Source organism: Rhinolophus sinicus, linkage group LG09, assembly GCF_036562045.2.
Source record: "Rhinolophus sinicus isolate RSC01 linkage group LG09, ASM3656204v1, whole genome shotgun sequence".
In the NCBI taxonomy this organism is placed as follows: domain Eukaryota; kingdom Metazoa; phylum Chordata; class Mammalia; order Chiroptera; family Rhinolophidae; genus Rhinolophus; species Rhinolophus sinicus.
The window spans coordinates 109,793,088-109,818,802 of NC_133758.1; the positions used below are offsets into that span (position 1 = coordinate 109,793,088).

General features: G+C 41.6%; 1 protein-coding gene across 6 annotated transcripts in view; it reads right to left on the reverse strand.

Annotated features, from left to right (window-relative positions):
• The window catches only part of ELMO1 (engulfment and cell motility 1), a 476,666-nt gene that overhangs the window by 311,659 nt on the left and 139,292 nt on the right, over positions 1-25,715 (reverse strand). For all 6 annotated transcript variants that reach the window (XM_074341005.1, XM_019726329.2, XM_019726327.2 and 3 more), the window contains exons 5-7: positions 21,604-21,654; positions 10,413-10,582; positions 919-954 (exon numbers count right to left, since the gene is read on the reverse strand). In XM_074341005.1, the coding sequence (XP_074197106.1) occupies positions 919-954; positions 10,413-10,582; positions 21,604-21,654 (257 nt within the window). The remainder of the gene's footprint in view (positions 1-918; positions 955-10,412; positions 10,583-21,603; positions 21,655-25,715) is intronic.

Consider the following 25,715-nt stretch of genomic DNA (forward strand, 5'->3'; position numbering starts at 1 on the left):
AAAAGGTGGCTTCTACTGCCATGAAGTGCTTCTACTATATCAAAAACATATATCAAAATAAGACTTAAGAAGCTTTACCCTAAAAACTCAAGATTGCTTTCTATACTCTATTACAATTTAATAACTAAAGAGTTCCCACAACTAACCATTTTTCTGTGTGGGTGGTGTAGGGCAAGATGAGTGATTTGAGAGCAGAGTCAAACCCTGACGATGATCAGGATTTTCTTGGAGGGCTTAAGGACTAAGGTGCACATTTTCAGTCTTCCTTCTCAAACTGAAATTACCTCCTTAACAACTCGGCAAAACAGAAATTTGTTCAGCCTACTGCTATAGAGACTCTGGTAGGCCCTATTTGTACTTACCTTGTTTAGTGGATAAGACAGGCGCTGAGGAGGGAAACTAAGAAGGAAATTCTGAGCTCTCTAGACATAATTATCATGCAATACACTTAAAAGAGGTGACTGAGCACTTTCTCAGACTCCACATAAATAATTTGCATTCCATACTTCAATCCTGAATACATTTTTTTATTGTGGATCTTTTTCTTACTGAGCCATTGAAGAAAATGAAAGGATTTTGACTTTGAACATCACATAGGCCACAAAAAAAGAGAAAGTTTCTTTTCAATGTAATACATAAAATTATGCCTAGCTTCCTCTAGGAAAAGGGGAGCAATCCTGGCATGCTCATTTTGTGGTGACAAACATAAAATATCCATTCTGCCACAAAGCAGAAAGAAAAGGGAAATACATTTTTCAAGAACCTGTTTATAAGAACATCAAACAGAAAGCCAAAAAAAAAAAAAAAATCACTCAAAACATCTATATGCCCAGTGATACAATCAGTCAGAGGGCAGGGTGTAATTATGCAGAGAGGAAGGGTTACGCTGTCTGTATCTAGTGATCAAGGGGTTCTTACCAAGGCTTCATGATCTTCTGCAATTTCTGGTATCGGCTGCAAAATTTAAGGAAAATCACGTAAGTAACATGTTTGAAGCAAGAATTTTTACACAAATTACACACTGTGAATAAAGCTTAGAATTAAATATAGGGAAGATTTAACTGCCATGAAGTAAGAAAACTGTTCATTTCAAAACATTATTCAAAGCAATACATTGTTGTTCTCTCATGATTAAGCAGCAACCAAAAGACAAGGATTAAACTGCTGCAACCAACCTCCTGCATTTACTGATGAGTAAAGGCAACAAGAACACTCCATTTGATTCAGAACGGGTATATGTTCAATGCGGAAAAATCCTTACAGATAAACCTGAGTATATTTTCAATGAAAAAGTGGAGCCAAAGAGTACTAGACCTGTTATTCTTAAGTATACGCTCAACAAGGAAAACATAGTTTTATTAAATTATCTTCTTGGGTAATTTTACTTTCTCTTTTCTTGAGAGAAAAACAAATACATACATATATATGTATATATATGTGTTTATGTATATATATATATATATATATATATATATATATATATATATATATATGAAGAAAGACATCATGAGAAATTGCAATTGTCTTGGACAACAGACGGAACCCTGGGATGGTAACCTGCAAAAAAAAAGTGTGCAATAGACAAATCTTACCTGCAAGAAAGAACAATGATGCTTCTTAAAATACCAGGGCCAAGAAGATAAGGAAACAGGTGATGCTGACCTTACCAAACCACTTCCCATCCCCCAAGTCTGCCAAGTCTCTCTGGCATTAGGTATGTTCTTCTCTCTGATTGCATATCCTACCTCTCCTTGTCCAACTAAGTAAGTCTTACTCCAAACTCACTGGATTCTAGGATCCTCTGGCAAGCCCCACTGACCTCTGATTTCCCTTCGCTGACCAGACTGACGGTGACGCCCATGTCTGCATGGGCCGAGGACACAAGCGCTGTATGAATTAGAATATCTCACTGTCCTTCCAGCTCCTTGAAAGCAGGGGCTCTGCACTGTGCCTTACGACTACAACAGCAGGCACATGCAGAGTAGGTACTCAATAAATGGGGATGAATTTTTGGCTTTCAGAAAAAGTTAAGCTTCACATTTTCAACCACGTAAAATGTAAGCACTTTAGAAATCGAACTGAGCACAAATTCAGATCTAGTCTTTGGTAAAACCGGGGGGTTAAAAATCTATATAAAGAGATCTTCTTCTTTCTCTGCTCCTCCCCATTCTTTGCATGCCTTTCCTTAAAAAAAAAAAAAAAAAAAAAAAAAAAAAAGTTTATTAGCGCCTTTCTTGCTTCCTTCAAAAAGCCATTAGTCAGGGTGGAAGGAGTCGGTGGCCACAGAAAGGCAGGCCAGGGCAGAGGGGGGTCATATTGGAAGGGCCAAACACTACCTTCCACTAAAAGGAACTAGGACTCCTTGGAGAAATGGCTCCTGCCAGGACTAGGACAGGAAAGATTTAGGTAAGTCTGGAAAATCTCCTTGAGCCAAAAAGTAAAGAAATGCTCAAACAATAATAGGAAACAGGTCAGAAGGACACAGAAGACAGCCTGGAGAACGTTCCACTGCCAAATCTGGGACAAACTGAGCATCAAAATAAATAATAGTATTATAACATATTATAGCCCACTGAATAAAACGGGAATGCGTAAGTCCATGTTGTTTTAAAGAATGGTGTGTGCTGGTATTGTTAAAGAACCAAATCTCTGGGCTAAAAATATACAAACCTTATTAGTACCATTTTCCGTGCTGTAACTACTCCGAAATTATTTCTTAATTACAAAGGGGGCAAGCATGACCGTGAAGACACCTAGCAGGCACTATCTGAAGTGAACACCATTAATAAGACAAAGGGACATCATGTGTCATCAATAAGATGCAATGGAATATCACAAGCATCTGTGATACCCCAGCCAAAGACAGAATAGGGTCTACAATGAGACAACATTGGATAACACCGCAAGAAAAAAATTGTGTTTCAATGGAAAATTATGTGGTGTTTATGTGGCATACTGTTATGGGTATCAGATTCCAGCCTTATTGTCTAACTGATGGATATGTATGTTTTGTCCTGTCTGTTAGTAATTTAATTGACTTCCTGCAGGTGAAAAACCAATTTTGTCTCCATTTGCAATTCATTTCAACATTCCTTTGCTCCAAATACATTTGTGTCCTTTTGACGATACCTTTGAAATGGTGGAAACATTGTGCCTGGTTCTCTCAGATCACGAGTAAAATGAATTCTTTTAACATGGGTTCATTTTATATCTGCATAAAAGCCATGCTTTTATCACTCCCTGAAAATTACCTTTAATGAAATACCTTTTAACAAACCCAAGTTGGAGGAGATCCTACAAAATGGCAGACCTATATTCTTAAAAAGTGCCAAAGTCATGACAGAAAAGGAATAACTAAGGAATAGTTCCAGATTGAAAGAGATGTGAAAAGACAGGACAGCTGGGTGCAAGGTGCTACCTGGAGTTAGGTCTTTGTATTAAAACACACAACTGGGACAAGTGGGGCTTGATCGTGCAACCTTTCCATTAAATGTGTAACTGTGTAATTAAACAAGAAGGCCAGGAGACGGAGGTGGCTCTAATGCCTTGGTGGCCATGTAAGCAAACCCAAATCTAAGCCTGTAGATGACTCAAGGTTTCAACCAATTACAAACAGCCGCTAGGCTTTAACTACAGCCAATCAAACAAAGTCCTTGTTTTGCTTCTTCCTCTTCTCTAGAATAGTCTTCCCCTGGCTCCTGTGGGCAGAGAATTCCTAACCACTTCCAGTTTGGCACTGACTGATTCTAACTAATTTTTGTTCGAATAAATTCTTAAAATTTTTAATATGCCTCAGTTTATCTTTCAACAGAACTGTCTCAAACGAAACTGTTCTGTGGAGTGTGAGTGTGTGTGTGTGTGTGTGTGTGTGTGTGTGTGTGTGTGTGTGTGACATCACTGCAATTTTTCAAAACAGCCTTCTGGCCCGGGCCTGAGCATCTTTAGGTTTTTCTGTGTTCCACCTCCTGTGGCAGACCCTGCCTGGCCTTGGAAAATTTTCCTTGACCAGAGTGCAGATATAAAGTCAGTGCCAAGTCATGGGTCACAGTGTTCTTACTTTTCAATTTCAGATTAAGCCTAAGCAGAAGAAGGACTTTTTGTTGTGATGTCTGTTTTCCTGAGGCTCTTGCCCTCTGTGTCTCTCAAAATACCCATTTTTTAAAAGAAACCTGGCCGTAAGAACAAATGATTCTGGAAAGGCTGATGAGTGGCCAGAAGCCTCTCGTTTCAGCCCAAGGTACGTCATTCTTCTCCCTAACAGAAGATCATCTTTTTAATCAGGTTGTGTTGACCCCTTCTCATTTCCATTACCAGAGTGATGGACAGACACAAAGACAAAGCAAAGAGGTGGGGTGAAGGGAGATCCCCTTGAAGGAATTTTCTGCCCCACAACCCCTGACAAAGCCCAAGATGGTTGGCTCCTTTGCAGTTTATGATGCAAATTTCTGGCAAGACCCCAGAAGGGCTGCTCCACTTGGAACGCCCTGAGTTCCACTGAGTGCAAGCCCCAGGAAAGCAGGCAAAGGGAGCTGGGAGACCTGGCAGCCGGCCCTGGCAGGGCCCACACACCACACAGAGCAGCTTCTTTTTGGCACAGTCTGGGGAGCTGTTTGCTCCTCCAAGGTGCAGGGTAGGCACGGTGCGACCTGCACTAAATGGCTTGGCTATGAGTCTTTGATCAATTTGGCCTGGCCTGGGCCTTCCAGAACAGCTCAGGATTGTAAGAGACACCAGATTCTCAGAAGCCAGAGCATGAGTTAGAGCTGATAATCTGTGTCCTCGGAGATTAACAAAGTTGCTTTCAAAAAAGAAATTCATCTTTTGCGTGAAGGCAAAATTTCAAAAAAGGTCACACATAGTCCGAAGTTGTCATCTGCAACCTTGTATTTTCCCCATACACCTCCCCGCATTGCCTAACCCAGTGTCAGGAACATTCAGCACTCAGATGATATACACTTTGCCAAATGAACAAAACCTACAAATCCATCCTCCAGTGTGGGTACCAGGCAGTAGCAAAGCCAAGGCATCATTCAGGGTGCTTCATTCAAGTTATATCTCAGTTTTCACATCTTCTAAGAAATAGCCACAGTTCTGATTCCAGCCAGGAGAAAAAAGGATTTGAATAATGGAAGTTTAACAGGAAATCGTTCAAGTGTTAAGGAACAACAACAATTTCAACTATACATACACACAGTAGAATGTCCTCTTCTGTGCCATATGACAGAATGGGGACGGAACTAATAATTTCTACAATTAAACAAACAACAAATGTTGTTTGTTTTTAAGACAATTATTTAGGGGCTTTGCATATGTCTACATAACTGAGAGACTCTTTCCACTGTTCCTAATACAGCCAAATTTTGGAGCAATGACTTCAACCAAGCAAATAAAACGTACTCGTGTATTCCCCACATTAGTGACAACTCCTCAAATGCCTCGCTGCTGTTTTTCTTAGAAAAGCTAGACTCTGTAACAGAACACCAGCCCAGTAGTGACCAGGGTTAGAAATGGACATACTCGTACACAAATGGTCAAGTATAAATGAGCACATTTCAGCAAGCTGTGAAATGTACACAGCTTTGAAATGTGTCCATTCTCTGAATCAAGAATTTTATTCCAGCAAAATAATTTAAATTTTCACGAAGATTTTGCTAAAAGAAAAGCTGATTAGAGAATGCTCATAATCATGAAAAAACCTGAAAACAATGTAAATGCCCCACAAGAGGAATGGTTGACTAATCTGTGCACATATTTCAAATGATAATGTCACACTGTGTATCCACTGAACCTTAACAAAACTTTTAAAATGAAATAATATGCAGACAATGAAAATGATGAGGGGAATATTAAATTACAGGAAAATATTGTTAGGTATAAAAAGCAGGCTACAAAGAGCATGAATACGATAATTCTACCTTTGTAAAGCCTGTGCACGTGTGTGTATGTATGTAAAAAAATACATTAATACAAAAAGGATATCCACCACATTGTTCAAAATGTTTGTCTCTGGAAAGGTGGATTATACACGTTTCTTATTTTCCTGCTTCTGCTTATTTACATTTATTTTTTTAAACAATAAATATGATTGTTTTTGTTTTTGTTTGTACTAAGGATGAAAAACTAATTTAAAAAAAATTGTCTGAGCTTTTAATAAACAAACAAATTTAACTCCTTTCATTTTTAATTTTTCTGCCCAGGGTGGTGCTAACAGTTTACTCGTATTCAACGGTGTAATTTTGCCAAGTGAGAAGGAAACTCTCAAGATGCTGCCCTTTCATTCTTGGAAATGTTCCCTCTTCTTCTGACTGGAAGGACACAGGCTAAACTGCCCAATTGTCTGTGTGCACAGAGGTGCAGCCAAAGACACGGTGTTTGATTCAAACCAGAAGAAAAGCTACATGGGATTTAGAGTTGCAGGTATCGTTTTTTCTGTTTTGTTTTGTTTGTTTTATTCAAAGCAAATAAAATATTTCATTTCTGAGAAATCTTTTAATATGCATTTTTAAACACTGTCAGTTCCTTACTGTCCCCTGCCTGACACTATTCCTTTGCTCAGCTTGGGGCAATGTGTTTCCCCACAACTTTATTTGCTTCCACACTTACCGTTCAAGCTGAAACTAGAAACGGAATTTCAAAATTCCACAAGGATGGAAAAATTAAACTCAGGTTTTAAACACTGTGCTCTGCCAACATGACACTTCCTATTGTTCCTTTGTTGCTCATTTTGCCCCATGACCCCTCCTGGTACCCGGTAGAGAGACACTTTAAAAGCTCAGCCTTGGGTAATGACAAGAAGCCCAGCCATCTTTGAATCTCATTATAGCTCAAAGTTAAGGAGAAAAATTCCACCTACATTTCTTCAGTGTTCCCTAAAATTTCCATTGGTCCTGCTTAGAAACCTCTGCCTGTCCCAGCTGGAGGTCTGCCCAGGGTCATGGCTAAATGCCTTCCAAATTGCAGGATCTATTTCATTTGTGTGATTTCTATTCCAAAGGTTTCCTGTTAGTTAATTAAAGTCTTGCTCTAAGTTTAATTGAGAAGCCAGGTTTCCTTATAAGTAAAATGTCTTCCTCTTTTGTTTTTAATCTGGGCAAAAGATGTGAAGGGAAAAAAAATAGCTGTGGATCAAATGAGCAGCTTCTTAGGATAGTTGCAGGACCCAGTGGAGGAAGGCAGGGGGTTGTGTAGCTCCAGTCCGTCCTCCATCCCCAAAAGCAGCATGACTTTGAACTTCTGTACAATGGCGAACAGGGTGCGAAAGGTGATCCAGAAAAACACCAAGCCCGCCCAGTAAGAGAGTGTGATGGCAAAGGGTAAGAGACAAATACAAAACAGAACTCACCTAAGATCTGGCCTTCAATTCTGTTCATCTGCCTAAAACCTGGCTGGATGTCATAAATTGGGATGGGTTATGAATTACAGATCATTCGATATTATATTGAGTATACTATGCTTTTTTTAAAAAAAGAAAAAGAAATTACTGTGGCTCACGTAAAGTCATTCAGTATGGACAGTCTCTCATGTGGTCGCTAGTCTCCGTCTGAGGGATGTGATTCGTCTGGGCCACACTACAGGTCAAGACAAGCTGTAGAGTAAGGCGACGGCCCGGGTAAAAAGGGATAATGTCGACAAGACAAATACATAGTATCAGTTTTTACTCTTCGTGTTAAACAAAAGTGGTAGTGTCCCTTTGATGAGTGCTATGGGTTGAATCATGTTCCCCCCAAATTCATATGTTGAATCTCCAACACCCAGCACCTCAAAAAGAGACAGTGTTTGGAGATAAAGCCTTTAAAGACGAGGTGATTAAGTTAAAATGAACCCATTAGAAGGTGTCCTACTCCAATCTGATGGTGTCCTTATAAGTAGAGGCAGTTTGGACACACTCAGACACCAAGGATGTCTACACACAGAGGAAAGGCGGTGTGAGGACACAGAGGGAAAAAGGTGGCCGTCTGAAAACCAAGGAGAGAAACTCAAGAAAAAACCACCTGCCGACACCATGATTCCAGCCTCTGGTGCTGCGAGACAATACATTTCTGCTTAAGCCACCTAGTCTGCGGTATTTTGTTATAGCAGCCCTGGCAAACAAACATAATGAGAAACTAGGCACTAAAGCTCCTGGCATGCATTTTTCCTCATTGTCAAGATACACAAGTGCCAGCCCCTGGAGGTGCTGGAACCTGCTCCAGCCTTCCATTCAGTGTACATATCACACAGACCCGTGCTTTCAGTCATTATTATTACCATTGTAATAATGATCACGATTGCACTTCTGGTAAGTGTGGAAGGATGAATACACTATTATTCTCAATATTCAAAAGCTTCAGCCCTGGATACCTAGCTACCTGTGGCAGAACCACTTAATTTTAGCAGGTGATTCTACAACTGGCTCTCGTACATTGCTTTTGATACATCAATGGCTGGGACTTAGAAAAATCAATACACGTGGGAACATGTTTACCTTTTAATTTTACACGTTGTAAATGTGATGGAGGTAGAGCCTCGCAGGTCTCCGTGTTTGGCCAGAAGCAGTGGTGGGTGCGGGGCAAGGCCAGCCGTGTGTGGCAATCCCAGGAAGTCACCCACGGTCACCAGTGAAGGTGTCTGTAATCACAACTCACTCCACTGCTCACCACTAATAAGGAATGAGGGATCTAACACATCCCACACTGGACTTCAGCTTGGCGCTTCTGACACACAGACAGAACCTTCTTTCTCCTTTTTCTTGGTCGAGCCATTTGGATCCCCAAACTTATTCTACTTCTCTCGAGCTGTTTCAAGCTCCAACTCCAATTTATAATAACCACTTTAGATTTTGAAAGCGCCCAGAATTTGAGTTTCCCTGCCTTACTCCAAGGTGATGTTTGCCAAAAACTTCATGAGCGAGCGGTTTCAGTGACCATTAAAAAATAAATGATACCTGCCTCCAACTGACCCTTTCTAGACACCCAAACCTGCTTGCTGATTCTCTTAGATTTGCTTCCCCCCCACCCCATTCACTCTTAGATATTTTCTCTACTTGTCTATGAGGTAAGACCCCTGACTCCAAACTCTACAGAACATTCTGGATTAGGAGATATTCCTGCTGTTATAAAATATCCTCTCTTTGACTAAGAAAAATAAAAAAAGAATCTTTCACTAGTGCCAACTGCAGAGGCCAAATAATGCCCAGTGTGGGAGGAGATAGGAAGGAAGAGAGGAAGGAAGGGAGGGAGGGAGTGGGCTGAGACAGGTCTCTAACATGTACAGTCATCAGTTCAGTCTTAGAATCACCGGGTACTGAAGAGAGATTTAAATGCCCCAGATTTAAGCCCCCATTCTCAATAAATATCTATCTTTCCTAATAAATACCTATCTCAACTCTGTACATGATTAATTTAGCATATTACTATGCAGTTAACTGACTCAGCGTCTTCACATGCTCTAACCCACATGCTCTAATAGTCTATGCCAGTGGCACCTGGCCATATGGGAACGAATAGTTTCCTGTGGACCCTACCCTGGCATTTGGTGGTCAGGGGAGTTACCTGTCTACACAGGTGAGAGCTACACTGTCTGGTCCTTCCACTCCCCAGTCATGCCAGAGGGTCAAAGCCTTCCCTGAGGAGGAAGGTGAGCATCCCTTTCATGTTCAGGATGGAACTCAAACTCCTTCAAGACCCATGCACGGACACCCCCTCTGTAAGTTTCCAGGGACGTACATAGCTGGAACAACCTGGAAACTCAAAGCCCTCAGGAGGAATTATACCGCAATTGAATTCTGCCTCCCTACATTTTTGGATGGCAAGGCTCACATCTTTTTAAATTTTCCAAATTTCTACTCTTTTGCATACAATAGGTATTTAATAAGCATTGTATTTAATTTTAAATAATTAAGGACATGCATTTCATCATTCAAATGTTAATTTTTAAAAACTTACTTCAAGGATGATATTTAAGACTTCAAGAATACCAGGAGGCATTCTAATGTTTTGTTTTGTTTTTTTCTTTATCTTTCTTTTCTTTTCTTTTCTCTCTCTCTTTTTTTTTTTTTAACTAAGTCAGGGAAGGTAATTTTTTCTCAGGGATAAGCAAGGCATGTAAGGGATTTATATTTTGTAAAATTATAATTTTAATGTTGGAAAAGCCCTTAAAGATAATGACCTAATATGTTTCCTCATAAATCTGAAATTGCAGGTATCTTATGGAATTCTACTTTGTCTTAGATACTGGCTAGTTGGTGCAAGGAGGATTTAGTGATACTTAAACTGCAAACCCAGGCACTATCTTGAAAGCGATTTTTTTTTTTTCCAGAGCCTAGTCAATTTCTGGTCTTTAAAACTGGAAATTGCAAGTATAAGGAAAGTAACAGATTCCCAGAATGCTGGAAAGAATAGCACAGATTGGAAATCTGGATAAAAGGTGCTTACTCAGTGCCGCTTTCCACCATCTGTGTGAGAAGGGAGATGCCGTCCAGATTTATAAACTCCTGGGCGAACGTGACGTCCCGGGAGAGGCTGGCCAAGTCCTTCAATGCTTCCAGCTTGGCGTCCATACTCGACGACTGGATCCGTTCATGGAGCTGCTGGGCATTCTGAGCCTTGCGGGCGAAAGACAGACGGAGGAATGTTCACAGAGGGAAGCGAAGCACACCAAAAATCCATGTTTCGTTCACAGAGAAACAGAGACACAGAGCCCAAAAGCACAAGACTATATGCGTCCTGCACGTCACGGGCAAGTTTCTACCTCAGGCTACGTCTGTTAGTTTCATGATGGAAATCCGTTGCGTTCTTTTGATGGGGCTCATTTTTCCATCTCTTGGAAAAGCCAAGAACACAGCAAGAACAGCAAAGCCCCAGAAACAGAAAAGATGGGGCAGTGAGAAGGGGAACTTGTTTACCTTGTAAGTAAAAATTTTATCTAGGAATTACAAAAAGCGTTTTGCTTAGTTAAGCAATTACACAAATTTATACAGTGTGTTCACCCATTCAGTCAATCCTATGAGTGATAACTGCCTACACACAGTGTTCAAAAGCTTCATGAGACACCCAAACAATCGTTCTGGGTTACAGACAATCTTCCAGCACAAGACGATGATACTTGTAAGTGACACTTTTTTCGACAACATGTGTTTCCCATACATTTGCTACTTACTGCATGAATTTATAACAAAATAATTAGGAAACCAAATTAGCAGCTTTGCCTAGAATTAGACATCTTTTTAAGGCATTTGCACTTGGCTTCCACGCGCAGGACAGCGAGGAATGGAAATTTATGGGACGCGCTGAACTTCTGGATAATAACTTGTCATCTATAGTTCTCATTCACCCAGTGAAGCCTTTCATCTCTGCCTTTCAGTTGGGGAAAACAGGAAGAAAAAGAAAATATTAAATTTTTCTGCCTGTGTTTTTGCTTAGCAGAAATAACTGGACATCTGTTGTAGTTATTATTTCACTCAAAACTTCAATCAAGGGTTGAAGCACTCCACCATCCTCATAGTCTCCTTCTCCAGTACCTGCTTTCTCCTTTGAAACTGCATTACACTTCAGAGAAAGGGGAAGGTGGGATGTTTGACCCCCGACAATGAGTATCTTCTCCTGAACAGAAACTGACTAGAAATAAGTGAGGAGCCCATGTAACAGGGTGAAGATTGCTCAGTGGAGGAAAGGAATCCACACTGGGACTGAGAGCAAAGGGACCCCACCCCAGAGACTCCACAGCCACAGCCCCTTCCTCCCCACTCAGCTCTCCCTACACTGTCACCTGGAAGTAGCCCTGGGGACTGGGATTCACCAGGGAGACCGATGTGATTCTTCAGGGACCAAGATGGATGAAACCCATGCCCCTATCTCTTGGTCAGAGACAGATTGTGGCATCCCATGTTGTTATAACCCCAAACTGACACTGCATCCGAAGCGAGAAAAGAAGAAGAAGACAGGAGGAAGAGGAAGAGAACCCTCCCGCCTCTCAGCGAGCTCCAGGTACCTGACAAATCGCTCAAACCCTAAATCCCATATTTTTAAAAGGGAGAACAGCGAGCTGAGCGGGAATCACTTTATTTATCTTTTAAAATTGTTCAAAGATATACTGTTCTCTAAAATTTTCAAATAGATATACAACATTAACAAAATATTTCACCCAAGCGAATCACTTTGAATTCCTTGAAAAGTATACTTTTCTCCAAGCAGGAAGTCTGCATTTACTGTAGACGTTATAATGATAATGAATCCTCAAAAATGATTTCATTGTCGTTATTAATGTTAATTAACACTGTTCGGAGCTGTTAACGACTAGCGATAAAAACGCTAACAGTGACCTAGCCCTTTGAGCCACTATTCTCAATACCTTCATGAAGCAATTCATTGAATCTGCACAACAGCCCTATCAGGGAAACTGAACTTCAGAGAAGTTAAGTAACTTGCCCAAGGTCACGCAGCTTTGTCAGTTCTGGAGCTGAGACAGAACCTGGGCAGCTGGACTCTGGACAACAGGCCCTAAAGCAGTGGGTCTCAAAATGGTGCATGCCTGAGAAGCACCTGTTGGCTTTATAAAACACAGGTTCTTTAGTTCTGTAAGTCTGGGGGGAGGTCCCCTAAATTGTGTGTTTAACAAGCTGCCAGGTGCTGCCACTGGTGGTCCCAGAATCACACGCCTAGAAGCCCTGCTCTAAAGCACTGAGACACTGCATGTCTCAGTGATGACAGAAGGTACAGCCCATCCCACTGGGCACCCAGGCTCTGATCCATCTCTAATCACCACCTGGTCTCCTTCAGCGGGGGCGCAATGATCCCCTCCTGGCTTATTCTACCAAAAAAAGACAATCTACTCGTTCTTTTAAAAATGTAGACTTCTCAGGAGGAACGCTTGCTAAGAAAATAAAAAGTCAACAATTGTGGCTTGTAGGTAGATGACACCTATTAGACCACTCTTTCCACTTCTGCAGGTGTTTGAAATGTTTCCTACTTAAACATGAATGAATTGCTTTACTTAAAATAAGGGAAGTGAAGAGAGACAACAGCAGAAACCTGAAAAGAATGTGTCCCCAGCAGAGGAATCAAGACTGAAGCCCCACATTGCAGGGCAGCTTAATAGGTAGCTGCTGTGGAAATCACAAATATTTCACCAAGACGGGTACACACTGGAATAGTGAAGCGATACCCTGACATGCTGGGGTGTCAGCCAAGGAGTCACATCCAAAAACAATAACAAAGGCTCATCTAAATTGTGTCCGACTGCAACATTTTCACAGATGCAATGGCCTGGGAAGTTCCTATGGAACCACCCACCCCTCTCTCTCACTCACCCCAGTGCCTGAAAACAATGCGCCCTGTTTTCACAGTGGTGTTCTTTTTTTCTTTAATTTTTAAAAATGTATTTTTCAATTACAGTTGACATACGTATTATATTAGTTTCAGGTGTACCCCATAGTGATTAGACATTTATATACCTTACGGACCCAACGATTCCACCTCTCGGTATTTAGCCAAAGAAATCCAAAACACAAATTCAAAAAGCTATATGCAATATTTGCAATAGCCAAGATATGGAAGCAACCCAAGTATCCATCAATAGATGATTGCATAAAAAAGAGGTGGTACATAGTAAATAAAATGGAATGTTACTCAGCCATGACAAAGAATGAAATCGTACCATTTGAGACAACACAGATGGACCGAGAGGGATTATGTTAAGTGAAATAAGTCACGGTGGGGTTCTTATCCTTCAAGACGGAACTTCCTCCTTCCCTGGGCGGCAACTCAGGGTGCCAACTAAGGAGTCAACTCTTCATCAAAATGTAGAATTGCATGGCATGTGCTATTGGGTGAATTTTCCTTTTGGTTTCGAGAGATAAGTAAAGCACGGGAGGGGGTGCCTCGTTCATGAGGATGGGAGCATCATGGCAAGTGGTGGGCAGTGGTGAAGAGCTCCCGGGACTAGGAGTGAGAACGCGGGGCTACCTCCATCTATGTTACTGATTAGCAAGGGCGCCTCAGTGACCTTCTCTCATCTCTTGGTCTCATTTTCCCCATCGGTACCCTGACAACCTGTGATGAGGTCACGTTTGAAGTTCCCTCCAACCCACAGAGTCCCAAACTGCTTCTCAGGTGGGCGGGGACCCTCATCACCGAGTCTGCCAGGAAACGGTGCTCCATAGACGTTATTCCCTGAAATGAGCCCCAACGAAAACATTACATCAAACTCTGGGACATTTTTAAGGCAATGTTTTCCTAGATGGAACCTGATACGTTTTCGTTTTACCTTCATTAATTTCTAAATGATGTGGATATGAAACTCCTATTATAAAAATATGTGCGAATAAAAGTTTTATTATTAAAATATTGGGGTTTTGTAAGGAAAATCCACTTTTTTGGGCATCGGCAATTGCCAAAGATTGCTCTGCATATAATTGTACATGGCCTATATTCGGACAACTCTTTACAGTTATCCATTTCCAAGCTACGTTCCTTCAAAATCAAAGAAGCCTCACTCACTGATTCAACAAATACTCAGGAAAGTGTATGCTGAGCCAGACGCTGTCCGGGCACATTGGGAAATAGCCACAGACAGACAGCCAGGGTTCTCCTGGGGCTGACGTCCCAGAGGTGGGGTGAACAATACAACAAACCAACAATAAGAAATTAAATACTGATGAGCTGTATAGCACTCAGTGGGGGAATGTGATAGAGAGTAACTGGTGGCTTTTTAAGATGGTGCAGTTTTCAGGGACAAGCAGCCTAAAGAGGTGACATCTCTGCAGAGATCTGATTGACAAGAAGCTAGCCACACTGGGGAGAGGGAAGCACGTAGATTTAGTGCAAAGGAAGAATAGGACAACAAGCCCGGCCCATCCGGAGGGACAGAAAGGGACCAGTGTGCTGGGTTGGTGGGCAAGGGGGAAAGAGGAAGTAGGTGAGGATGGAGGAGCCGGTCAGGCCAGGCGGTAGGAGGTGTTCACGAGCAGCGGAGCTGAAGGGATCCTGGCTGGTGATGTGCTTCCCTCACTGAAACGATGCATTTAAGGACTGGAGACAGGCATGCGGCACCTTTGGAGCACTGAGAATAGCATTTCTACTCAAACACGAGCAGCAACCACCATGTTCAACTGCAGGACAATGGTTCAATAACTCGTGACGTGGTTACAGGCTGAAATAGCATGTGGGATGAAAAACGAAACCTCCAGAGACCGTAAGATGGCATGAGCACATCCTCGGCACGGACTATTAGCAGAAAGTCCAGGATGCAAATATATTTATTGTTTGTGGGCAGGGGAGTATGAGAGAGAGAGAGAGAGAGAGAGAGAGAGAGAGAGAGAGAGAGAGAGAGAGAGAGAGAATCTACTAGAATGCCAACTCAGGAGAAGAACAAATTTGTCACACTTGCTCCCCACTTTATTACCAGTACCTAGAACAGTGCCTGGCATTTACCAGGAGTTCAAAAAAAAATGCACTAAATGAATGAATAAATAAATAAACATATATAAACACATAGGTACATATGTTTTCATGAGAACAACCAAAGGAAACAAATGAAGATAAGACCCATGGTTATTTATCAATTGTAATATTCTGCATAATTTTCTTTGTAGCAAGCTTCACTTTCCAAATGTTCCAGGATTCTGCAATGTTTTCATATTTGGGGCCGGGGGGAGGGGGGAATCAATCCTGTTAGAAAATAAAATAGCCTTAGTTCTGATTTTTCAAATAGCTCAAATAAAAAGAGTCTAGTAGTGTGGATGATTATGTCAGAATGGGAGTGCTAAGTTTTGTGTTCCGGTGTTGTTCTAAGGATAGAAAACAAGTTTCGTCCTGAGACACTCAGCTGGACATGGCTGCCTAACACCCTAGACTGAGAAGGTCTGGGCCCTGGCTCAGAGGGAAACAGACTCCCATGGGATCAGCGGTGGGCAGAGAAAGGGGTACTGGTCAACCGAGCCAAGTATTTCCCAACTGTGTTCTTAAAGGTCCTAATTAGAATTACCCCAAGAAACTTCCAGCATGGTTCCGGGTCCATAAGACCAACTCAGACGTCGCCTGAAAAGTTCTTAGGTTCACAAGTTTCACAGCTATTTTCAAACGTCACTCGATATTGCCCAGCAGTCCAACTACATTTCCTTAGACTGTTTGCTACGTCCTTCCAAAAAGACTCCTTCACACTTTTTTTCTCTCTTTAAACTCCCCTGTCCTTTCATTTCCCTCTGCCCCTGCTCCCCCCACACTAGGGATCCCGCCTCACATTTTATTAAAGCAATCAGTAATCAACCAGGATTCCCTTCATCCTCCTGCTTCCACGAGTTCACCTCCACTTATCCCCACGCGCTGCTTCTTCCTGGAACTACACACCTGGCTGCCTCTTTCCCATCAAAGGCCAATCCTTCCTGCTGCAGCTCTGTGTCCCTTCCGCTCTGGCCTTCTCAAGTACTCTCCTTCTAAATTACCCCCCTTTCTCCTATACCATTGGGTACTCGCTCTGCAGGGGATCATTTCCAGCTGCAGACATCTCCAATAGTTCCTGCCCGCCATGCCCTCATTTCATTGCTCCCGTTCTCAGCAAAAGTTCTGGACTAAAGAGTGGGTCTAAAGTTGCTGTCTCACTTCACCTCACATTCTCTCTTCTCCCACTCCAACGATGCCGCCATCCTTACCCTTAGACTGAGAGTGTCCCCATGACGCTGTCAATACCTCTAGGTGGCAAGTCCAGGGGTCATTTCCCCATCTCCTCTTCCTCATTGTCTCAGCAGCCTTCAACACACCTAATTTCCCCCACCTCTTTGAAACACCTTCTCTTGGCTTCTTGGCCGGCTCCTCCTTGTAAACCTGAGAGTGCATCCAAGGCTCTACCTTCTCTGTGGGACTTCATCCAGTCCGTGGCTCTCCATGCCATGTACCTGGTGATGGCCGCCCAACACACATACCTAACTGCCTGGTTGCCATGTCCTTGGGGACACAGAGCAGGCCTCTGGAACTCTTCATTCTCCCTTGCCCAGGGACATGGTCACACCCTCCCTCAAGGAACACCATATCCAACCCAGCAGGATGGCCAGGGCCTTGCCCTCCAAAACATGCCTTCGTTCCCTCCACGCCGGACTCCACAGGCAGCCCATGCCATCTTCATCTCCTGCCAGGACTGCTGTAATAAACTCCTACCCTGCCCCCTGGTCACCCCTGCAATCTGTTCTTGGGCAGCAGCCAGAGCGACCTTTTCACTCTTCTGCCTAAAAGCCTCTGCTGGTTTCTTCTCTCTAAGTTAGGCTCACAGAGGGATGGCAAGAAATAGAACTTCAGACATTTTATAACCCTTTTTAGTTTCTCAAGTCAGTAGAGAAAAACTGGGTTCAAAAATTGAGAACAGTCTTATTGTTAAGACTCTCTGATAACCTGAATCCAGAGTGGTTGAAATAACACCATCTTTCTCTTTGCCAGAGTGACTAGCACCCAAAATCAGTGTGACGGGCCCTCTGACCTAGATGCTTCTAACATCAGGTCTCTAAACAAGAGACAGCAGAAAGGGAGCACCACGCTGGGAGCTGACCAAGCAACAGCAAGTACAGGGTGACTAGTTCTATGCACTATGTCCACACGGGCCAAAACAATGGGCAAGAAGAATTCAGGTCGTAGTTTGTGTACAACAGAGTGATTAGACCTGTATGAAATCAATATCATGTTGTAGATCAACTGTCATTGAAAAATAAAATAAAATATTTGAGAAAATCTAAGAGTTTGGAACACTAAAATGATTTTAGCACAGAACGTTATGATTAAGCTCTAGCATACTGTAGTGACCTTATATTTGTGTGTCTGTTTATTTAATTAAAAATAATCCCAGCACATGATGTAAAAATATGTAAGGACTACCAGAAGTTGTAAAATAAAAAACAAAGTTAACCCAACGTTAACCGTCGCACGTTATCCCTGGAGAACGACTTTTCCCCTTTATTCAGCATATAGACACCTCCTTTCCATGGACCTAACTGGAGTCCCTATACACAGAATGTTCTGCAGCCTGCTTTCACACTCAATAATATCCTTTAGTGGTATCTCCGAGCAAGCACAACCCACATTCTTGTTAATGGCTGCACAGTGTTCTGCTATCACATCGATGTTACCTAATGCACTTAACTGGTCCCAAATGACAGACAGTTAGCAGATACCCAGGTTTTGATTACTAAAAGCAATGATGCATACAGCCCTGTGTATGGCGCACGCGCGCATGTGTGTGTCTCTCCTGCAGTCCTTTTGTGAGTCTATATATTGGATAAATTCCCAGCAGCTAAACTGTCAGAACAAAGACACATGTATTTTTAACTTGGGTGGACACAGCTACATTGCCCTCCAACGAGTCTGTACCAATTCATACTCTCAACACCACAGCATCTTACCTCACAACTTGATTACCTAGGAGTCGAGATTTTCATCTGTTTTAAGAGACTGAGTTTCTTCTTTCATATATATCTGTATCTATATCTATGTGTGTGTGTGTGTGTGTATATTATATATATCTGTATCAATCTGTATATGTATAGATCTTTAGCTATAGATAGATTTATATATATCCTAGCTCTGTTGCCAGGATAAAATAGATATATAGATCAACAGATATATATATAGATATAGATATAGATATAGATATAGATATAGATATAGATATAGATATAGATATAGATATATAGATATATTGATCATTTTTGCTTATACATTTGGCCATATATTTTGGGGAAGTCTGTTTATTTATTCATAAGGGATCTGGTAAACTAAGGAATTAATCCTCTATTTATCATGTATATTGCCAATTGTTTTTCCGAATTTTCTGTTTTTGACTTTGTTTCTGGAATTCCTTCCAAGCATAAAGCTTTTGTGGGCTGTTTTTATTTTTTGGTCGCCAAGTTTCTCATCAATCTTTTTCTTTGTGGCTCGGGGGTTTTGTGTCCTACTTAAGAGAGGATTTCCGCACTTCAAGACTACAAACAGATTCATTGTAAGTGCTTTTTCAAACAAAATTCAGGAAAGTAAACACAATGATCTGGCAACCCAAGCATCTTCTAATAGGAACAGTAGCCAAAGTGTATTTAAACTATGCTTCAGGCAACATGTGACCTCATACTCGATTTCCACAGCTATTATCCCCATGGCAGGTAGAAGGAAACGATGCTCAGGGGCACAATCAGAAACTCCCCAAACCCTGAGTTGCTCAAACACTCACACACATTTGCACACTTTCCTGGTCATGTTTCTGGCTATATTTTCATGATACTGGAGAGATGGACAAAGACATGACACCTCAAAGTCAGGCGTGTTTAATATGGTCACTAGAGATATCATCTAAAGACACGCACTACAGAAGAGCCCCATTTAACCAAGTGTAAGGGCTTTTATAAGAATAATGATGCACGTTGTTTTTTCAGATCCCTTATTAATACCCTATTTTGCTAGGAGCAATCCAGGAAGGTTTGTTGATAGAGGAAGATGGAAAACAAATTCACCCACAAAAACACCACCTTTGATAGAGTGAAGATAAAACTCAGCGCAGCTGCACATTATCTAAAACAGAGTGTGTGCATGTGTGTGCATGTGTGTGTGCACCTATGTGGGTGTGTGTTCCTGTCTGGCTACAGAGGGAATTCAGCTGAGGAGGATGCAGGGACTGTAAAAACTAGTATATCACTGTTTGCTGGTTTCTTTATGGTATTCTAATAATTCCTAGCAAATCTGATGGTGACAGTTATTTTTAAACATAGTTTAGTGTGTATGTAAAAAGTGAAAGAGCATATGCTGACCCATATTTTCTTCAGTTAAACACAAAATAATAAGACATAATCTACCGGCAACAAGTGAAGTTTACAAATCCAAAAATCTTGCTTATAGAATAATTCCCAATTCTAGACACAGTGGCTACAGCCAAATCATAAAGTGCTTTCTTAAGAAGCAGATTCCTGGGCCCCATTCCTAGATATCATAATCCAGCCTCTAATTAAAGGCCCAGATGTCAGTGTTTTTAAAGCTCCACCAATGATTCAGGTTTGGAGACTGCCATTCTTTACAAAATGTGAACCAGTCTTTTGTAGGTGGCCTCTGTCTTATAATACTGCCTGTCCACTGTGTTTCACATCTGTCCATTCACTGTGCTGGGAATGTGAAGGTCACTACCCAGACAGGACAAACGTCATTGTCCCCAATGGTGCCAAGTCATGCCACAGTGTTAGAATATTCATTTTCAGGAAAAAATTTCACTCTGCCAGACACTGAGCCGTCTCTCAAGGAGTGGCTTAATATTGTGGACATTTTGTTCATGAACCCATGGCAATAGGAAAGAGAACCGACGTCTTCTTTGGCTTAGAGAAGACCTAAATTTAAAAACAAAACTAAACTGAGCCTTTCTAATTCTAAGATGAAGCAAAGGGCGAGGTATATTCTTTCTGCCCAGCAAGCAGATGAGTAATTTTAGCAGGATAAATAGGACCTGCAAAAACCAAGTGAAACCATGGTCTCTAAAGGTCAAATTAACATTCATTCTTGCTGACTAAAGTAAGAAGAGCAATGCTAAGTCAGACAAAAATGTCTCAGCTCATCATGCAGCCATTGAAAAATGAGGATGAATTATAATTACCATTAAGTGGAAAAGAAGACATCGAGAGACAGTTCAGCCAACTCCAGCAATGCACTCTACTGAGCTCATCACTGTGTTTAGGTTCAAGATGTTATTGGGTAAAATGTTTAGGAGTTTTTAAGCCTCTCTAATATAATTTTCAACAAGAAGAATTTGCGGCCATTACAGAACCCACAGTTTAATCTTAGCCAGATGCTTTTCCCAATTTTTAAATGTATTTTTAGCCTACCACATGGCTTCAGTAGAAACTGAAAATGAGAGTTAGGCATAGTTTTCATCACATATGCAGAGAGAAAATAGTAACACTTGGTGTATTTTGTGCAGATTATTTTTTAGGAAAGCAATAAAATGCACTGTGAATTAATATAGTTTAAATATGCTAATGTACTACCTAAAGTACCTACAAACAAGGAAGAAAGATAAAGATAAGCAACACGGAACAGCAGTTTAAATATTCGACAGCATTTTGTTGAGCAGCTTTTATTTGGAAGACTTTAAAGTGTTTTTATCTAGAATTAGCTGTCAGTGAAACAGCCTAAGTGGCAAACGTTTCTTCAACTATATTTCTATGAACTGTTATAATAACTGACCCAAATTAGACACACACACACACACACACACACACACACACTCCCTGACTTTAAAGGGAAGCAACGGGCTATCTTTGGATTTGCTTTGTTGTCTGAATTTGCTCAGCTGGCTTTAGGTGCGTGTGTGGGCGGGTGGGGAAAACCAATCGGTATATATCAGTTATCCCATCTGCAACATGAGAATTGTTGAGATGACCACCGAAGTCAAACCTTAAAATCAATTTACTTGTACTTAAGCTGGAGCAAAGGCTTCTTCCTCTGTGATGGGAACTCTAAGAAGGGGCATTCATGACCACCCAGAATCCTCGTGGAAGACACCCCAGAGACCTTCCGTTTGGCACTCAATAATCTTCAAAACAATATTCATAATCACATATAGGACTGGATATCAACGCATTTACTGGGAAGCAATCGACTAAGATCAACTTACCGGAGATGTGGTTAATCGAAGGATAGTGCCATTTTTTATTTCATTGCGATTCTGGAAAAGGGAAAAAAAAAGAAAAACCTTTGTAAATTTTCAAGTAGCAGCATGATAAAGAAGACAACAAAGGCAAATAATAAGCATTCTTATGATTCAGTTTATTCTCACTTGAGTGATTTTTAATTATTTCTACAAAGAACTTTAAACTGGGTCCCAGATGTGTTAACTTAATGTCAAATCATAAGAGTAGACAGCATTCGGCAGAGAGGAAGTGAAAATAAACCCAAAGACCAGGAATAGGGGCCCAAGAATAGCAAACAAAAAAGCAATTTTGAAAGGTTATTAAGGGATTAGGACCTAGGTATTCCAATCCTGCATATATACCCAAGAGAACTGAAAACATATGTCCACACAAACATTTGTCCATAAATATTCATAGAAACACTAGTCATAATAGCCAAACATGGAAACAGCCTGAATGTCATCAACTGAGGAACGGATAAACAAAACGTAGCATACTCATCAATGGAATATTACAAGGCCATAAAAAGAAAGGAAGATATACGCTACGACATGGATAAACCTCGAAAACATTACACTAAGTGAAAGACTCCAGACACAAAGGCCACATATTTTATGAGTCCATTATATGAAATGTACAGAATAGGCAAATCCATAGGGGTTTCCAAAGGTAGGGGGGAGGAGGAATGGAGAATGAATGCTAATTGGTGCAGCATTTCTTTTCTGGGTGATGAAAATATTCTAAAATTGACCGTGGTGATGGTTTCACAAACCTATGACTATACTGAAAACTACTGAATTGAACATTTAAAAAGGTGAATTTTGGGGAGTGTGAATTATATCTCAATAAAGCTGTTATTTTTTAAAAAGGTTATTAAGGTGCTTGGTTTCTTCACATTTGCTAGCTCCAACTATGTGTTGCCTTAAAGTAAAGAACAAACCGCAGAAATGAGCAGATCCCAAATCAGTCTGTCTCCAGGTGGCAAGTGTATTTGGGGGGAGTGTTTTGAAGCTGTCACTTAGCATCTTGGGCACAGGAAGTAGAATTTCATGGGCAGTTTTATTTTCTGCCACCAGAGTACGCCCCATCCTCAGCTTCCAGGAGGTGACCTTATGGGAGTCAGGGCTCTGCATACCCCCCTGGGTGCAGGGAGCCAGGAGGTAAACCAAGGGCTTTGAGGGTCATCCTCCCGCACCACTGAAGACAAACCACAGGTGGAATTTGCTCAGGATGCAGCAGACACACAAAGGGGGTAGAAATTTCTCAGGATGACATGCCAAAGACACACAGAATACTGGTTCTCTCCCTGACCCAAGTCTAACTAATTGTTGGAAAATGAATTTTCTAAAAGAACTACCTGAAAGACAGCAGCCTACAAGCCAATACTCTCTCCCAAAGAAAACCTAATCTAAACATTTTACAATAAATGCAGGTAGGCCTGAAACCCCAACATGCGGAATCTAACCGTCCTTGGGCAATTTCAGCCCAGGCGAGAGCATCCCCAGCCAGACACCCTGGACCACCTCCTGAGAGAGTAAACTCCTCATTACTGGAAGTGTGCAGTCAATGGCTCATTACCAGAAGTGTGCAGGCAAAGACTGAATGACCAGCTGGCGGCAGGCTCACATATGAGACGGTGAAATAAACTTCAGCCATTTAAAAATTCTCCTTTCAACTCTAAAATTCTGACTCTATCAGAATGGGAGAGGAAGACAGCAAATACTAATTATAGAATATTAAGGACGTTGAATACATAGCATATATCTTTCCTGCTCAGTTTCTACATGAATTGAGCAATAAGAGAGTCAGAAGAAGAAAATGGAAAATATTTATTAGTAATTGTGGTGAACAAGGCTCAGAATGTGAACCAGCAGACAGCTCACTGGAACCTCAGGTTAGAGAACCCGGGGAGGTAAGACCTACGGCACAATCCTTCCCAAGAGGAGAAAACGAAGTTTATTCTTCCCAAATAACTAATCATGTAGGGAACAAGGCCCTGAGGGTAGGAAGAGGACAGGGGGGTTGGCAATAATCTCTCCTCGTGGAAATCTGCAGCGGGGATGAGGCACTCCTAATAATAGCAATAAACTGACGTGTTGAAAGACACTATGCTGAGGGTTTTTGTGTTTTTGTTGTAATGCTTATTAAACCATCATAATAACTCTGCCCACTTTTTCCCCAAAACACTTACAAAACAATAAAAGACAGAAACACCAGATTCTCATTTTAAAGTAAAATAGACTGCTTTTTCCAGAACTTTCCTAGTATTGCACTATTCTTATCACTATGAAAAAAAGAAAACCAAGTTCCAGATCCAAAATAATTACTGAACTTGTTGGTAAACAGGCTCCTTATGGTTCTAGCTATGTTTATAAAGTTTACATTTGCACCTTTTCAAGAATGAGATGTCCTTTTTTTTTTTTTTTAATTTGACTAATATTTGTGAGAACTGGACTTGCCCATTTGAAAGATAAGACACGAAGCTGCCGAGAGGATGAAATATTTGCTCAGCATCGAGGAGGAAAAAGGGAGAACTGAAACCCATCACGGAGGGGAAGGGAAGCTAAGACACCAGAGTCTGTGCTCTGTCTTGTCTGAAAAGGAAAGAAGACCTAGATCTTGCATTTATCCTTTGAGGAGTGAGTTCACCAATTGGTCAACACACATGAGAGCAAAGATGTCAGAGTGGTGTTAGCACATGCTCTGCAGATTTCCAGGGGTTCCCTGCTATGCCCACAGGGCATGGGCACGGAGTGGAAGCTTGGGGTAAAATGAAGCAGGTGGCCTCCAGACCCCCATGATGACTCCTGCAATGTTGGCACCTGACTTTCTGAGATCCAAATACGAGTTCTTTGAAGAAAGGGTCTCAAGGATTGATGGCTTAAAACAAAAGCAGTATTCAAACCACCGACAGGCAGGGCTGGGTTCAAATTCCCGCTCTGCCTCCCAGCCGCGGTGTAAGCTACTTAATCACTCTGATCTAAGTTTTCTATTCCCTGAAATGAGAAGACGTCATTGCTTAGAGAATGTAGTAAGAACCAGAGGTGACATATGTGCTGTGTCTGGCGTAGAAATGGCTGGAAAATGAAAGCAATGGGGCTGTTACACAGAGAGCAGCACCCATCCTGCCTGGGCCTTCTCAGTCGGTAGCTCATGTGCCCTCTCTTCCTGTCTTCTAAAAATATTTTGTTAATCAGTGTTTTGTATTTTGGAATTAAAAAGGATAAGTAAAAGAACTATTAATATATGCATTACAAACTGTAAGGTCCTGACAGGAAGGTAGATCAAACTTAAAGAGAAAACCACTGGCAGACCTCCGCTTCAGAGCCTGCAGCCTAACAAGAAATTCACCTTTTGCTCACGAGGGGATGCCTAACTGGGAATGGTAACTCGGTTAAGGAAGGAAAAGGCTTGCACTTGCTCGGATTTCCTAAATGGTCAGGGGGAGTAGAGCATTGCTTACGAGCACGGTCTTCACTTTGTTCTTTTTGTGACCCACGTTTCACTTCCTACCTGGGGAATCTGGTACAAGTGACACAGCTGTGCTTCGGGCCAGCTTCTTTGTGTGCAAAATGGAGATACTGTCTGTTTCCGAAGGTGGTTCGGAGAATTAAATGACGCACTCCATTTAAAGTGCTTAGAACAGTATCTGGCACACTGCAAACACTCCCTCAAAAAACTGAGCTGTTTCATTATTACTAAGAGCAAAAATAACATCCAAAAACTACATGGCTACGTACTCTTGTTTTCAGCTAGTCTCCATCTGTAATCTGATCAGTAAAAATAATACTGTGATCTATGTTATCCTAAGTCTAAAAGAGTCAGTCGCTTACATTCAGCAGAATATAATTAGCCAGTGTGTGCCTCTCTGTCAGCAGACCAACACATCTACGGGGACTTGTGCCGCATAGCATCCTATGCTTCAAAGGCTGGTAACTGACACTCACTCTGGTATCACACTTGAGCCTCTGTCTGTTTCACAGGGGAATCCCTTAAGGCAGCCCTCCAAGCATTCGGTAAGCAGTGTGTTTGTGTGTGAGGGTATGCGTGCACATGTGCGTGTGTGAGTGTGGGTGATTTCACTTACCTTGTTCAC